The sequence below is a fragment of the Panicum virgatum genome, chromosome 8N (assembly GCF_016808335.1).
Source record: "Panicum virgatum strain AP13 chromosome 8N, P.virgatum_v5, whole genome shotgun sequence".
NCBI classification, from domain to species: domain Eukaryota; kingdom Viridiplantae; phylum Streptophyta; class Magnoliopsida; order Poales; family Poaceae; genus Panicum; species Panicum virgatum.
In genome coordinates this window covers 29,804,162-29,820,448 of record NC_053152.1, presented here as the reverse complement: position 1 = coordinate 29,820,448, position 16,287 = coordinate 29,804,162, and the positions used below count along the sequence as shown (strand labels likewise).

Genomic DNA, 16,287 nt, shown 5'->3' with positions numbered 1-16,287 from the left:
AATTTGCTGACATGGCGAAGAGAGAGAAGATAGAGTGTCATGGGATATGAGAGGAGTGTCATCATCATGACACTCTTCCGGCTCGGTTACCTAATTTACAGTCTTGGTAACTGTGTGATGACACTCCCCACTGAAACTGGTCTAAACAAATTTGTTGATATGATATATAACATTTAATGCTCATAAAATTTGAGACTAACTTTATATAGGTTTATCTTCTTATCTATCATCAGTATTACTGTTATGAAATTGTTCGGCCGTGATCTCTATAAAAATTAAGAACATCCGGCTCCGTTTCTTCCGGCTTCAGGGCTCATTCGATTTGAACCGGATTCAATCTGGCCGGAATAATAAATATAATAGAAGACTAGTGATTGATACAATAAAAGACTATAATTTATTTCGAATTTCCGGGTCAAAAATTAATTGTGGACATGATAGATATAATAAGAGACCGAGATTGATTCCACACTTCTCAACTCATGGATTGAATCACGATCTCATGTTATACCTATCATGTGTACAATTAGTTTTGACCCGAAATAAATCTTACTATCTTGTTATATTTATCACTAGTCTTCTATTATTTCCAGCCGGATTCTCAGTTTCAAACCGAATGAGCCCTTTAGGTGGCAGGCTCGCTCGAGCTCGGCTCATTCAGCCCTCCCCTCCCGCTCAGGGCTCAGCCGCTCAGGGGACTCCCTCGTTCCACCTCGTCGCCCCCTCCATCTCCTCCCTGTGTTTTTTAAACCTTTCCCTTCTCTCGGACTGTCTCCTCCCTTCCTCTTCCATCCCTGGCGGCGACGACTGGGCGAGCGGCGGCGCCATTTGTCCTGTCTTCGCCCAGCCCTTTGCCGGCGACGAGCGCATCGTCCAGGTATGCCCGCCCCTTCTCTTTCCTTCTGCTGTGCGAGACGGAGCACCCCAAACCCTAACAAAACTATTTGTATTTGGATCTAAATCCAGTTACAATATAATACCTACTAACTTCGATTTCGCTTGTAAGAATTATGGGGTGTACATATGCACACCCATGTCCTATGCTGGGTCCGCTCCTGATATATACCGGTATTATACCTAATAACATATATTTTTCGCAAGAGATTGTCTAGATCCTAGTTATTGGATCCGACCCTGAAGCCTAGTGCCTAGGTGCCTCTAGGCGGCGTGTAGGCTACTAGCCCTGTGGAGGCCAAAGGAGACGGAGGCGAGGAAGGAGGGGGCGAGGAGGTGGAGTGGAATGAGGGGAGGCTGCAGTATTTCCGTGTTCGGTATGTCATGTAAGCAATTTTTAAAATGACGAAAGGGATTAGGTGTTAGGCAGGAGTCATTATGTGCTAGTTGGGTGCCCCCCCCTCCCCTAGTTCCTAGCTTGCCAAGGCAACTTGTCGTTATGCACTAGTCGGGCGGTTGGGTTGCCTAGTTCCTAACTCGCTTAGGCAGCGGTTTTTTGACATGGCATATGGATGGTGAAGGAGAGCGGTGAGGAAGAAGGAGCTAAGGAGGAGAAGAGGTGGTGGAAGGAAAGGGAAGGTGGAGTGGAGGAACAAATGGAGATTGGGAAGTGTTCTCAATGGAGCGAGGGGTAAGAATGACAGCAAATACATAGATTCAGCGGCAGTTAAGGTCTACTTGACCTCATCCAGGCATCCAACTTGCTGCCCCAATGGCTGCCTAGGTAGCCAGCAGTGTGGGACATAAAAGTGGCTGCCAGCCACCAGGAAGTGCCAAAGCTCTTCCTATGGATGCCATTTTTCAACACCAGTTGCCTGATGAGCCGGCAACAATTAAATGTTTTCCACGGGAAGTTATGAATGCACATATTTTTTTGAATTAGTTGCTTCCGTGACAGTTATGCAGAGCATTTAATTACTTGCTTTTAGGAGAGAACAAATCGTGTGAATATGTTGGTTGTTTAGGCAAATCATGAACAATTTTGCTATAATGGTTTTACATATTAGACAGTTCTTGATCGAGTTCCCTAAACTCGTTGGTGTAGTTTGTGTTTGACTTGAACAACATCGACCCCCTCTTATCCATGAATCTCAGACACAACATGGTGCCTCAAAACTGCTAGTATCTCCTAGGGCCGTACCAATATTTTTGAGGCCCTGGTGCGAAATATAAAATGTGGCCCCACTTGGGGATGCAAGTTGTATATATTTCAGATCATTGGGTCGACCTAAAAAGTTTATAAATGAACCAGAATGGTATTTTGTGTAAACAATTTGAGGGAAGAAATGAACTAGAGTGGTACGCCATCATAATTAATTAGCTGACCCAAAAAACACTATTGGGTACACTATTGGGTACTTTACAAATAGAATTAAATTAAATTAAGAACAAAGATAAAGTTCATGGTTATTAGTGTATAATTTACTCTGCTGGTGATCAAATTTTGATGCAAATGCCATGATGCCAGGTTAATAGAACTGAAATGTAAGCATCCACTGATCCACTAGATAAACAGAAGTAGTCAAGGAGATAAGAAGCCAATCTAATAACACACTTAGATACCGTGGCATCCTAATTGAAAAATAAAAAATTAGAATACAATATGAGACATATGAGGATATGACCGCAACGGTAAGACTCCAATAACAAACAACATTTGTTCCCTTTCAAAAATAAATAGCATGCAAAAGCTCTTGGACAGCAAGACCTGTACTTGGTAGACGACAACTCGCAGCACTAGCGATGTGGTCCTTACGCTTATCGTCGATCATGTCATGCATCCTACATCAAAACCTCGAAGACAAGGCTTTGAGTCGCACCACATTAGTTTGCAATATTTTGGTGCATGTTGAAATGGATTCGTGGAATGCAGCTCATGCTTAGGTGGACTAATTGCTGATTATGGGGCCCTTTAAATTTGGAGACCCTGTGCGGTCGCGCTACTTGCGCCATGCCTTTGTACGGGCCTGGTATCTCCTGTTACAACACTGCAATTTAGCAACTATGTGCTTGATGAATTCCTTATTTCATCATGATAGCTTCAGCGAATTAAACTGCTTATTTTTATCATGATAATTTCAGCAATTAAACTATATTTTTATTAAGTATCTGACTGTATGTGGTTAATTTAAGGCACCATGTGGTAGTTGAAATTCAAGGATCTAGGATAGGATAAGAAGGGAAAGATGCAGTCATGGTCAACAATGTAGTGATATCTCAACCAGTTGGAATTTATCTTAATTTATTGAGATCATTTATGCAGAAAGTTCGATATCCTTGAACCCTATGCTGAATTTGTTTCCAATTTGTATTTGTAGATTTTGTTCCCAATTATAGGCCATAAAAGGAAACACAGTTATCTTAGGCACATCGTGTTCGTATATGCTTCGGTCCATACCCAAATTTTCGTTTTGTGCTAGACACCCCAGCCATGATTTTCAAGGTGCTGTCACCATCTTAGGCAGGTAATAGGAGAACACATGGTGGATCAGGAAAGAACAGCTCTTCCAGCAGAGGATGGGGGTGGCAGTACATATGAGATGGGCGGCAACGGGTGGCAGAGGAAAGGGTAGCAATCAAAGAGGTAGGTGTTAGCGCTGGTAATAGGTGGAAGGACTTGCAACAAGAATGAGGCATGGGGATGCAGGTAGCAGTGTGGGGATGAGCTTCTGTGGCCGATGGCTCTGGGAGATTGTGACATAGTGTGGTTATGGGCTACCATGAATGAGAAACAGCATTGGGCGAGGGGGCTTTTTTCCCGCTAGGGCATGGGAAGGGAGCGGGTACTTGATATTCTCATAAGTCCCGGATTGAGCTTTACTTGGCTAGGTGACTGATTGCCTGACCGTGGTCATGTTTCTCCTTTTCTGGCTGATATTTATTTATTTGCTTTTGAAATATTAATTTAATTTATTTATGTACGGTGCCACCTCACCTTATCATAGGTGGTAGTGGGGGAGGGTCTCGTTATCTCTCCCTCATCCCTCCTTAATGGCCCATGCTGTCTGTAGTCTACCCTCCCAACCCCTGTTTACCCTCTGTTGTTTCCCGTCATCCTCTTATCCATACCTGATCCTCTATTCCTACCTCATACCTTCTCTGACTATAGATCTGTTATTGGCATGCACTTTACTAAACTTACTAAATCTGATATTTCTTTGTCATATATATTAAATCTAGGTTCAATTTGTGGCTCAGCTAATATTGACTCTTTGTGACAGATCAATTCCTACTTCTCTGGTGATGCCCGCATTTCGGATCAAGATTGAAGGATAGAGGAAAATACATGAGTTGAGGTTGAGGGTAAACAGAGGTTTTACACTGCTTCATTCCCTCCTTTGTCATGTACTCCCTCCATACTTGAAAAGAATGTCGTTTTGGACAGCGACACGGTCTCCAAAACGTAACTTTGACTTCTTATTTTTATAAAAATATTTATCGTAAAGTGATATATTTATACTTTTATGAAAGTATTTTTCAAGACAAATCTATTCATATGATTTTTGTATTTTGAAACTCAAAAACTTAAAAGTTATTCATGATTTATATTTCCAATGTTTGACCCAAACCTTGTCCAAAACGACATTCTTTTCAAGTATGGAGGGAGTAACCTGGTTGTATATAGTTGATTTCATTATTTTTCGGTGATAAACTGAACCCCTGATTATTTTGAGTGGAAATGTTAGAACTCCCATCTTTCTGCAGTATTGCATGCCTGCACCGCTGATCCATTGTTATACCCAACATTTGTTTTACCCTGCTGCATACACTAAGATTCGTTATTGTTATGGGGATGAATGTGTTTATTCAATTTTTTTTCCTCGAATGCGCAGGACAAATCTGTTTATTCTGTGCCCTGGCATCTTGGTTGTCATTTGATACTTTGTAGCTTGTGCTGTTATATAATAAAATATTTTTGAAATGTCAGCGAAGCTCTTATAAGTGATGAAAGCCTGTCAACCTGTGGATTATAGTCGTTTCATTTGTGTTTCTTTGCACTGTTTCGGAAAATAGGTATAATTGTGAAAACTGGGAAGAATTAGGTTGCATGACTGAAACCTTTTAGCATCCACTTTACTGATATTGGTATTATGATTGTTTTTTTGCAGATTGAGTAAGAGCTTAAACCAGTTTTTATCTTAATTATTTCTAATTCGTTATCCACCATACAGGAACTTATTCATAGGAACTGGATGATCAGATTACTTCATTATGTTTAAAGCTTATTAAGTAATATACTGCAACAGATAGGTATGATCTTATAACTCGAAAGAGGAAGAGTTGTTCAGTATGAGTTTACTTTCTTATTCTAGTGTTGATTTATTTTGGTTCTGAACAGTTTGTTGCATGCTGTCACATGAGCTGTACAGATGACTCCAAAATGGAATGGACTCTCTTCAAATAACTACAGAGAACTATCTTCACATGTAATTGAAGAATCCAAATCAACCTTAACAGAAACAGTCCTTTCACCCACAAGCAGTTTTGATTTACCAACTGCCAACACAATGTGCTCCCTATCTCCACAGAAGAAGGATGGCAATGTTTATAAAAGGCAGAAGATGGATAAGGATTCAAATTCTCTTGCGACGAATGAAGAGGCTAAAGAAACGATGACTCAAAGTTGCACAACTTCTGATGAGCAGTCGTCATTAGTGCTACCTGCAGTCTCCTCAGAAGCAACACCTTCCAATTCAACAGCCAACATGATAGGTCATATCCTCGATTGTGAAAGGCCTACAGGGGTTTCATCGGAGCCGAATTCTGGTACTAATGTTTCAAATATGTCACCATCTTCCATGATTCTAGACAAAAAGGATGCTCCTGAATGTTCATCTTCAAATATCAGCCCTACTGAACCAATTACTGAGCATATGTCACCAAGGGATCTTTGCATCGCCATACTGAAAAAAGATGGACTCATAACTGAATCAAGAGCAAGAATTAAAAATGAATTCACTGACAATGATGCCAACCCATTATTGGCATGCAATACTTGTGGCTGCTTGGATCGTTCATTAAAGATGCTAATATGTGATTCTTGTGAAGCAGCATTTCATTTGCCTTGTTGCATCCCTTGTATTAAGGAACCACCAACTGATGAATGGTATTGTGCGCCATGCTTGTGTAAGAAACCTAAGAGCCTTTATGGCAAACTCTTGGAGGGCAAGGTCAAACCTTCCAGGAATACTAACCAAAGGCCTCATGGCATGAGTCATATAGAGTACATGCTTAAGGATGCTGAACCATATGTTACTGGCGTTCGAATTGGTAGAGATTTTCAAGCAGAAGTGCCAGAATGGTCTGGTCCAACCTCCAGGTGTGCTTACTTATGCAAGGCATTAGTTTAACATTTGCATTAATAAAAAGGGTCATGTATTTTCTTGTATATCAAATTTCAGTTTGTGAACGTTGCTAATTTCTTGCAGGAGCATTTGTTACACTTTTTTTACTGTTTGATCACTATGATCTCATTTCTTGTTCAAGAAACATCATCTTGACATTTTTATGTATGATTTTGTATGATATGCTCTTCTTTTGGATTGGATGCTTACATAGCTGAATCATATATAAATTACAGTATATTATTTAGATTATCCGTATTCCCAAATCATCAGTTATAAAAAATTACAGTATATTGTTTTATATTATCTGTATTCCCAAATCATTGGAGTTATCTATTCTATCTGATAGATACCTGACGATTATCTCAAAAGGATCAATCTTACTTTCCATTTTAGAACATACGATGAATGTTTTATCATTGGAACTTTATCTGCTGTCTTTTTTTTTCATGCCTTGTACATCCTTTCCATATTTACATTTCTGACTAGTAGCCAGTATTTGATTTATTGTTATGTGCAACTTCTGACTAGTAGTCAACATTGGATATTTTGTAATTTTCTGATCAGTCAAATCATTTAACATGTAACTCCATATAAAGAAACCGTGTGAATTTAAAGCAGTGATCTGGGGGCTGCTCATCTCATGAACCCAGGCCGTCCATGACATGTATAAACTGTGTTTTGATATCTTGTGTTATGTTATTTCATTGTCATCCAGCAGCTTTCCCTGGACCATTTTTTAAATTTTCAATACTCATATTTATATATTTTTCAAATTATTTGTGCAGCAGTGATGGGTATTTTGACGAGCCCTCTGAATTTGACCATGCTGAACTAACTAATTTTAGTGTAAGTTTCTACCTTCGAAATAGTAGTGTTCCTGATACAAAGTTTCTTAAGCTTGTTTTTTATTTGAAATGATTTCTTAAGCTTGTTTTTTGTTTGCATAGTTGCACAAAACAAGTAATCAAAGTCAATCTTCCATTGGTAATTGGATACAATGCCGTGAGACCTTAAATCCAGGTGACTTTGACAAACAAGTTGTCTGTGGCAAATGGAGAAGGTAATGAAATTTTCTGTTACGTAATTTTCCAGATATATGTCTTGTTGGTATTGTTTTAAAAAAGAAATTGACAACTTAATCTAAGGGTCTGTTTGGTTTGGCTTTTGGCTGTGGCTTTTGCCCCCCAAAAGCCAAAAGCCAAAAGCCAACCGAGGGTCCAAAATCTATAGAAGCCTTTGCCCAAAGTTAGCTTTTTTGTAGTTCAACTCTGCTCCTCCAATGCTTTTCTTCACTGTGGAGGTGGGCAACTTCAAAGAAATTACCCACCTGCCACTCTTCATGAAAGAAAACGATTCGGCTTTTCTTTCCCCCAGCCCGGCGCTGTCGCGCTAGCTCCGTCGCGCTGCCGCCACAGCCACAGCTCTGCTTCGGCGAGGGCGAGCTCCATCATGGGCCTTCCGCGCCGCCCTCCGCCTCGTGCATGCCACCGCCGACATGAGCCTCCGCTGCGCGCCGCTCCTCTCCTCTTCGACACCCCTGCGCCTTGCCCTTCCCTGACGTCCCTCGGTTCATCGAGAAGAACACCGTCTTTTCGTCAAGAAGCGCTGTGATGTGTTGGGCGGCATCGCCATCAGCGCCGCTTGCAGTGAGCTTTCTCAACATCGCGCTTGCCGCGCCGGCGAGATCCTTGGTGTAAGGATCACCGGGGTGTCCGACCCTAGAGGGGGAGAGGGTGAATAGGGTCGCTAATCGCTTTCTATCCTAGGGCTCGATCTATTTGCATAAGATAAACCTAACACGTCCTACACATGCTAGTTATGACTAAGGTTTATCTATGCTACTCTCTACTTACCCCAAAATACTTGCAACCTATAGCCAAACCTAAACAAACTAATTAGGAAAGTAAAGGCATGCAAGATAAAGTAAATGCGGAAACGTAATATGGTAAGTAAAGAGGTAAGTGCAAGAAGGATGCAAACTCCCGAGTAGACATGGTCATGTAACGTGGTTTGGCACAAACGCCTACGTCCACGGGACACCGAGGCTCTTCCGATCACCGTCTTGCACTATGCCACCAAGGTGATGCCGGCAAGCAAAGGCAAGTGCCCACAAGACACCGAGTCTCGTGCACCGCCACCGTCTCTCTCGGTCACCCAGCCGAAAACTACTACGGAGCTTCTCTACCAAGGAGGGGGTCTCCTCTTCCCCTGCACAAAGTGTCGTTGCCTCTCCACACCAAGTCGGAGGGTCACACGACGGATCACAAGATGCTTACCGCAGCAAGGCTTTCACTCAAGCTAGTTCTCTCAAGAATTAAGCCTAAACAAGCACTAAGCACTCTCACAAGTGTGCTTAAGCCTATATGATGTACAATGAAGCTCTATGGTGGTTGGAGATGATCTTTTGCTCTTGTATACTTCCTTAGTCTCCAGCACTCTCAAAAAAGCCGTGGGGTGGCATATATATAGTCCAACCCTCCAAACTAGCCGTTGGGAAAAAGGCTGACGAAATCCCTTAATGCCGGTTAAACCGACGCTCTAGTTTTTGTTATCACCGGTTTAACTAGTGAGTGTATTTTCCCAGCAACTAGCCGTTACTACTCCAACGGCTACTTGATCAATCGACCGACGCTCTCAAAAACTAACATCGGTTCAACCGGTGAGCGCAAGCTTAGAAACCCCCGGAAAAATGGAGTCTCTGGACAACTGCACCGACGCTCATTTTGCCTTGATCGTCGGTTTAACCGGTGCTTGTAAAACTCCTGCTACCTCCAAGTCCATTACACCGGTGAGTGTAAAACACTCAACGTCGGTTAATCCGGTGCTAAATTCATTGCACCGATGAGTGCAATTTGCTCATCATCGGCACCGAAGAGCTTTCAGGGCGCTGCCCTGAGACCCGCGAGGGGCAGCCCCCCCCTCGACCCCCGTCCGCTAACCCCCGTAGGGGCGGCCCTTCGGGCCTTGCTACGCCTATCTTCTCTTTGTCATCACTTGAACCTAAAAGCCTGAGAATGTTCATCTTAATAATCATATTAGTCCAAGTGTTGTGTGTGTCATCAATCGCCAAAATATTATATTGAAATATGGCATGAGAGGCCATTTTCGCTACACTTGGTCTTCGTGACCTGTGAGAGCAGCACTTGAATGAGGTCCAGCAAGTCATTGCTGAAGCACTTGTCCTTGTTGAGCATGGGAGTCAGAGACGCGGCGAGCTCAGTCACATCGCCGCTGGCCACTCGAGCGTCATGTCGCTGCTACCCACACGAGCTTCGCAAATCGCCTCTGTCGAGCTCCTCCCCCTGCCCCACACCCACCCACCCACATGCAGCCGCGCCTTGGAGCTTGTGTTGCCACTGCTGTCACCAACTCATGCAGCCTCGCTGCCGAGGCATGGCCTGCCGACGTAGGGCGGCACCAGCCCATATGCAGAGAAAGTTAGGACAGCAGACGAGAGGTGAGAGAAGAGTAGAGCAGAGAGATGAGACGAGATGAGATAGAAGAGTAGAATAGAGAGATGAGAGAGTACCAGACATTGCCTCAAATGAGAGGGAGAGTAGTTTTTCTAATCGAACCTGAAAAAAGCAATTTTGGAAGCAAGATGGTGACATTGGCTGCTGTGTTTTTATTTTTCTTTCCTTAAGTTTATGGTGAAGGATACTATCTCTGTACTTATATGGATTATATGTTAATGGTGGATGCAAAACTTAAAAATAATTAAATTTTCCTTCCAAATATGGTCATTTATATGTGAATCAGTGAACAACAGACCTTTACCATCAAATTTGTATATAAACAGTCTCACTTCAGGGGCATTACAAACATTTTGTTCCAAAGTACAGTTTCACAGTTGTTTGAACTAAATGGCTTTCAGCTTTCACATAGCTCCCAGCTCACAGCAGCTTTTTCCACAGCTCACAGCTCACAGCAGCTTTTTTCATAGCCACAGTTCAACCAAACACACCCGAAGCTAATTTGTGATCAAAATTACAATTTAAAATGCAATTTTCCCCTGAGTAATAACTTGGTAAGTTATTTCATATAATCAGTGTGGCACCCATGTGAAACTAAAAGAACCAGTGGCGATCAACTTCTTTAAAATGTAATAAATTTGGCATCTCTAGTACAGTTCTACTGTTTTCCCTAGATTGCATTTGTTATGAAGCTATTGATGTAAGTATGTAACTGGAAAAATTGAGATGCTCCTGTCTTTCTGTACAGAGCATCCCTTTTTTTTGCTATGTTTCCTCTTTCTTTCCCCTTATAGGTGGAGTTTCTTTTTTTTTTCTTTCTCTATATCCATCACTATTATTGGTGCCTTACGTATATTTATGTTCCTTTTCTCTGTCATTTCCCTTTCTGTTGGTGGTTCATGTTGGGTTTCAAGTTTCAAATCTAGGCTACCCTAACTTGCTTTGAACTAAACTTTGTTCTTGTTCACTGAAAATATGGAAGTTTTATGCAATATAAAATATAAATTTTACTTTCTCTTGTTCATATATTCGGCATTTATGAAGGTACATTGTAACTATTATCTCGTGGTATATCCTGCAGGGCACCCCTATATGTTGTACAGACAGATGATTGGGACTGTTTTTCTTGTCTTCTTTGGGATCCTGCACATGCTGATTGTGCTGTTCCACAGGTAATATTGTACTTATTTTGTAACAGTATTTTCTGATTAACATAGTTTGAATCATGGAGCTAATGATCTTGTGCCTTGTTTCCTTATTACTGTGACTAGCATGCCATAATACTTTTATGACAGATTTTTGAGTTTTAATTAATCTGTTTCTTACATCCAACTATCCAATGTACAATGACTATATGGGTAAAGAAGTAAGCTTTTTTTTCTCATAGTAATCTTAGTGGGTGTGCGTGTGTTTTGGGCGTGTTATACTCTTTGTATTCTTAATGTAGTGACAGATCTCCTGCGTATTCGAGAAAAAAAGATCTTTAGTTGCTGAAATTTTTATTCATCACTTTCGAACCAAGATAAATTACCACATGAGCGCTGCCGGAGGGAGCACCACCGCCGGATAGAGGAAGAAGGGTATAGATGGGAGGGAGAAAACGAAGGGGGCTAAATGTAAAAAGAAACATAAAACGAAGGGGTATGGACCTGCAGTGAACAACTTAAAAAGGTTAGGGACCTAGAACTGCTGTTTGAAAGGTGATGGACCTATTTGACACCACTCGACAAGTTAAGGGGCCTTCGGTGCATTTTACTCTTAATAAATTCTCTGCCGTTATTTGTCTGAAAGCACTTTACCGGAAGACTGAACTGAGTCTCCGCATATGAAATGAACTGGCTCATGAACATCAGACTTATGATGAAGAGGAAACGTCCAACAATAATGAGTGAAATCATCCAGCATGACTAATTAATAACTATAGCCCGAAACACTAGGAACAAGAGATGTCCAAACATCACAGTGCACTAACTCAAAAGGAGATGTCCGAGAGGTAGAGGTACTAAAGGGGAGACGCATGTGTTTGCCTAGTTGACAGGCATGACACAAGGAATAGTCTACTTAAGTACACGTGATGCCTTCGGTTGGAGCAGGATGACCAAGATGCTGGTGCCACAGGGAGGTAGAGGTGGCAAGGAGGGCGTGGGCAGTGGCTGGCGCCGCAACACTGCAGCAGTGATGGTGTACAGGTCGCCAGCACTATTGCTGCGAAGATTCACGCGTCGCGTCCTGTGGTCCTTCACAGAAAAATCGAAGGCATCAAATTCGAATGAACAATTGTTGTTGCGAGTGAATTGTGGATTGGAAAGAAGATTGCAAACTATGGATGGGACGACAAGGACATAGTTCAAATCAAATTTAGATGCTGTGGTGGGAAGAAAGGTCTGACCATGAGACGTAACAGGAATACGAGTGGCATTGCCAACAATAATAGAAGAATGCGGCGAAGGGGTACGGGAGGACAGTGTAGCTTTGGAGGAGTGCATATGGTGGTGGCGTTGGAGTTTATGACCCATGAAGGTGAGCATTGAACGGACATCTGCTAAAGAGCTACGATGAGGCTTGCTTGATCCTAATAGGGTCCAGACGCCTGGGAGAACTCGGACGGGACGAAGGCAGTGTGCGCCTGTGGGGCAGGACTGAGCAGGCCTTGCTCGCCCTAGCCGCTCGAACCAGAGGGCTCAGCGCGCGAGCTAGCGCCTTGGATGTCGGCTTGCCAACCTCCGTGAGCAGCCCATGGTTTGAAGCAAATCCACAGGCCCGATGAGGAAGGAGGGTGCATCTGTTGGGTGCCACCGCTGTTGCGCCTGTCTCAGCGCGCGAGCTAGCGCCTTGGATGTCGTCTTGCCAACCTCCTTGAGCGGCCCATGGTTTGAAGCAAATCCACGGGCCCGTTGGGGAAGGAGGGCGCATCTGCTGGATGCTGCCACTGCCGCCGCCGTTGCTCCTGTTCTTCATGGAGCGCTGAGGCGGTGGCGGCAGTAGCAGCTGCGGCTGGGAGGAGCCATATGGTGTCGAAGAGGAGTGGTAGGCAGAGCCGCAGCCAGCAGTGGTATTGAGTTGCAAGCACCGACCAGTTCAACCCAAAAACTTAAGTGGTTGGGGAGAGGTGGGCAATTCACTTATATTCCAACAATCCCCATCATGTGGAGGCTCCCTCAGGCCTCAGACGTGGAATAGAAGCAAGTAACAATTATTTTATTTAATTGCGCTAACTAGGATTCGAACTCGAGACCTCTGGTTCTGATACCATATTGAGTTGCATGCACCGACCAGTTCAACCCAAAAGTTTAAGCGGTTGGGGAGAGGTTGGGGAGAGGTGGGCAATTCACTTATATTCCAACAGGTGGAGGCGACGAGAGCAGTAGACACGACGACTTTGTCTTTGTTCGCCAAGCACAACTCTTTCAACGCGAGCTGATCAAGTGCGGTGGAGAACGTCATTTCTTTTTGCCCAGCGATGGAGTCGGCCGTGGTGCTGAACCGAGAGTTGATGCCGCGCTGAAGGTTGAGGCGAGGGTGGCCTCTGAAATGGGCTGGCTGATGTTACGAAGGGCATCGGCGGCGATCTTCATGTTCTTCTCGTAGTCCTCAACAGATAGATCACCCTAAGTCATGGTGTGGAAGTCATGACTCAGGTAGATGGAGCGGGGAGCATTGTTCGCTTGGAAGTGATTTTCGATGGCGCCCCAAAGCTAGCGCGCTGTCTGGTCTGGCGCCATGGCGAAGTCGAGGATGGGCTCGGAGACGGAGCCGTACAACAATGTGCGGACGCAGCAGTCGTTCTGGACCCAAATCGCATCAACAGGGTTGGGAGGAGTCCCATCAATGTGCTTGAGCAGCCCGAACTTGCCACACATGGCAACTGGCAAGGAAGAAGGAGCTCCACTTGGTGTAGTTGGAGGAGCGTAGTTCCAGAGTCATGGGGATCAGAGACTTCACAACGATGGTGGCGTAGGGGCTGATCGCGACATCACCCATGGAAGGAGAAGCATCAGCAGAGGAGCTGGTGACTTCAGAGGACATCAGCAGATCACAGATTGGATCTGCTAAGCGGGGATGTGCGCCCTAGGGGAAGAGGGTGTAGCAGGGAGGTAGCAGGGGCGGCTGGTGGTGTGGGTTGGCGCCCTTGGGTAGGGACCATTTGACGACTCGGCCGTTAGTGTCTCGGTTGTGGAGGATGTCGTTGAGTGGATAAGAGGAAGCCACCCTGATCCTGTGAGCCTGGAAGTAGTGCCGAAGCTTCCTTGATGTGATGAGGATGGTGTACAGCAGCTTCTGCACCTAGGGGAAGTTTTGATAATTGGTAGATTAGGGTGAGAGGTGGCGCCCTAGGATTGATGTATAATGGATGATTATATTGCATTGAGACCTAGGCCGGTATATATTGGTGTACATGACTTGGAGGGCAAGCCTCTATGGTATGGTGTGGTAGAGTCTAGATGCAATTCTAACCTACCTATTATAGAGATATCCCAAATATACTTTAATAGAGGAGGCCCGGACTCGTGATACCATGTAGAGAATCGGGAAAACACCACACCCTAGGAGGGGGGGGACCTCTTGTATATATAGGGCGTATAGGCTTGGAGTACAAGTCAGTTACATGACTTATACATGTCGAATACAGCTATATACATCTAATACTAAAGATTATATTCCGGTGTAGGAGTTGAAGACCAGTGATGTTCTGAAGCAGCTGAAGTTTGTAAACACGGTAAGTTCCAATTCTAGTGCATTGTATTTATTTTATTACTTTGTTTCTTGTGTCTGACAAATTTATAAATTCTGTAAGAGGCAACGATAAGTCAATAATGAATGAGTGCCACGAATCTGTTCAAAAAAAGAAGCAATATGAGGGTGCACAGCTCCTACAGAACAGGACTTGAACCTGTGTTTCTGACCTATCTACATAGTACTCCATCCAGTTTTGATTGATATATTTCTATATGGCACAATGACCAAGGCCACCAAATGTGCTTATCAATCTCATAAATGCAACATAGACTTTTTGTTGGTTTTCCAATGTTTTAACTGGGAACTCTCCTCGTTTCTAGTGCTATTTATTGCCACAACCCATGCCAATAGCAAATATATCTATTATTTTTGAACATTTGAAGTTTTGAAATATAGCTATCAAAAGTGGATGGAGTAATCTGTACAGGGCTTGACCAGTGCTACATGGACCCGGATGCGGGTGTCAGTATAAAGAACTGGGTTCGAGTATCCAATTTGGCAGATATTTTTTTGGTGGGACATGCCAACATGCCAAAGGCCACTTGGAACATACAACGGTATAGGCCTGATGCAGTAAAAAAAAGGGACATGGGTACTTGGGTTGGATGGCTTGGGTATTTGGGTTATACGGGTATTTGAGTAATTGTGGATCTCTGAATGGACTTGTAAACAGGGCTGGGTCCTTATAAAATAGTAAATATAGGCCATATTGTTGTCGTTTGGAATCACCATCTGATTTGTGATCCTAATGCTTTTCAACTGTTTATAAAGTTACTACATGAGGTTCTTGCTTTTAAACACCATGGTTAGTGTAGCAGAAGCCTTCCAGCTGTTTTATTTACTGATTATTCTGAGTTCAAACTGACACCCTGTTTATTTCAATGATATTTCAGCTAAAGAACCAGCTGGTGGACCAAAACCAAAAGCCTGCTTAAATCCCAGTCACAGCGGGGTGGTTCCAAATTGTATGATTGAGTCACCCTATGTGGGGTTATCATGTAACTAGCCATCAGTAGTCAATAGAACATATGTGAATTTTGCTGTTGTAGCCTGTTCAACGGGTCGACACGCTTTTCCCCTCTGTACTGCCCTCTATAGGTTTTTGGTACAAAAAGAATTGTACAACATAGTTCTGTCTGCGCAGTTCTGGAAGCAGCGCGTCGATACTGTGTAGTTGCTGCTAATGTTCCTGTAATCCTGAGCCAAGTTTTGTTCCATGTAACTTTTGGATGAGGCTGGATGAAGAGGGAAGTGGGGGAAGGTATTGTCTGCTATTTCATGAATTATATCGTACAGGGATGTAATTTTGTAAGATGCCGATAGCGTGTTTGTGCATGACAGATGAGTGTGAGGGAGCCCTTTTCACCATTATTAATGAATCCATTTGACTTCGCAGGTGGATGTTTGATTTTGAGTGCTATACATTTCATGAGAATAGGCATTCTTGCATGGGCTGGAAAGATGGTCTTTCCTCTTTTGCAGTGCTCCCGAGTTATGATTGTTAACTGCTATTCATCCTTCATTTTGCAATCTCGAAGCACACCAAATGCAGTGGAAAATAACACTCGGAGTCCGCCAGTAACTCTGACTGGGTCCGCTACCACGGGTTAGTTTTGAAATCTAATGGGATCGGGCACCACGGGTACCTCAAAAGAATGCCATCCTGGGCTGGGCTGGGGTCAGATTGCCCAAACTGGGAGAATGGCCCACGAAGCAAGCCGCTCTGATGAGGTGGGCTCGCGCGGCAGGCTGTGTGATCAGTGCTTGACATCTCC

At 43.5% G+C, this 16,287-nt stretch overlaps 1 protein-coding gene across 6 annotated transcripts; it reads left to right on the top strand.

Annotated features, from left to right (window-relative positions):
- Nucleotides 1-646: 646 nt before the first annotated feature.
- Nucleotides 647-15,913, top strand: LOC120685273 (remodeling and spacing factor 1-like). Of its 6 annotated transcripts, none has more exons than XM_039967093.1 (9): nucleotides 647-877; nucleotides 4,176-4,257; nucleotides 5,127-5,205; nucleotides 5,294-6,274; nucleotides 7,088-7,148; nucleotides 7,250-7,362; nucleotides 10,857-10,947; nucleotides 14,445-14,492; nucleotides 15,406-15,913. In XM_039967093.1, the coding sequence occupies exons 4-9, from the start codon at nucleotides 5,325-5,327 to the stop codon at nucleotides 15,445-15,447; spliced, it is 1,305 nt and encodes a 434-aa protein (XP_039823027.1). In that variant the 5' UTR covers nucleotides 647-877; nucleotides 4,176-4,257; nucleotides 5,127-5,205; nucleotides 5,294-5,324; the 3' UTR covers nucleotides 15,448-15,913. The 6 variants fall into 6 exon arrangements, with proteins under 6 accessions (XP_039823027.1, XP_039823028.1, XP_039823024.1 ...); XM_039967094.1 differs by having other exon boundaries at nucleotides 4,176-4,267; nucleotides 5,325-6,274; nucleotides 7,091-7,148; XM_039967090.1 differs by having other exon boundaries at nucleotides 4,176-4,267.
- Nucleotides 15,914-16,287: the final 374 nt, after the last annotated feature.

Bases quoted from the DNA above. Each gene is read 5' to 3' on its own strand.
- LOC120685273 (XM_039967093.1), top strand. From the start codon at position 5,325: ATGACTCCAAAATGGAATGGACTCTCTTCAAATAACTACAGAGAACTA. The intron at 7,363-10,856 runs GTAATGAAATTT...TATATCCTGCAG, and splicing joins GTCTGTGGCAAATGGAGAAG to GGCACCCCTATATGTTGTAC. The intron at 14,493-15,405 runs GTAAGTTCCAAT...ATGATATTTCAG, and splicing joins AGCTGAAGTTTGTAAACACG to CTAAAGAACCAGCTGGTGGA.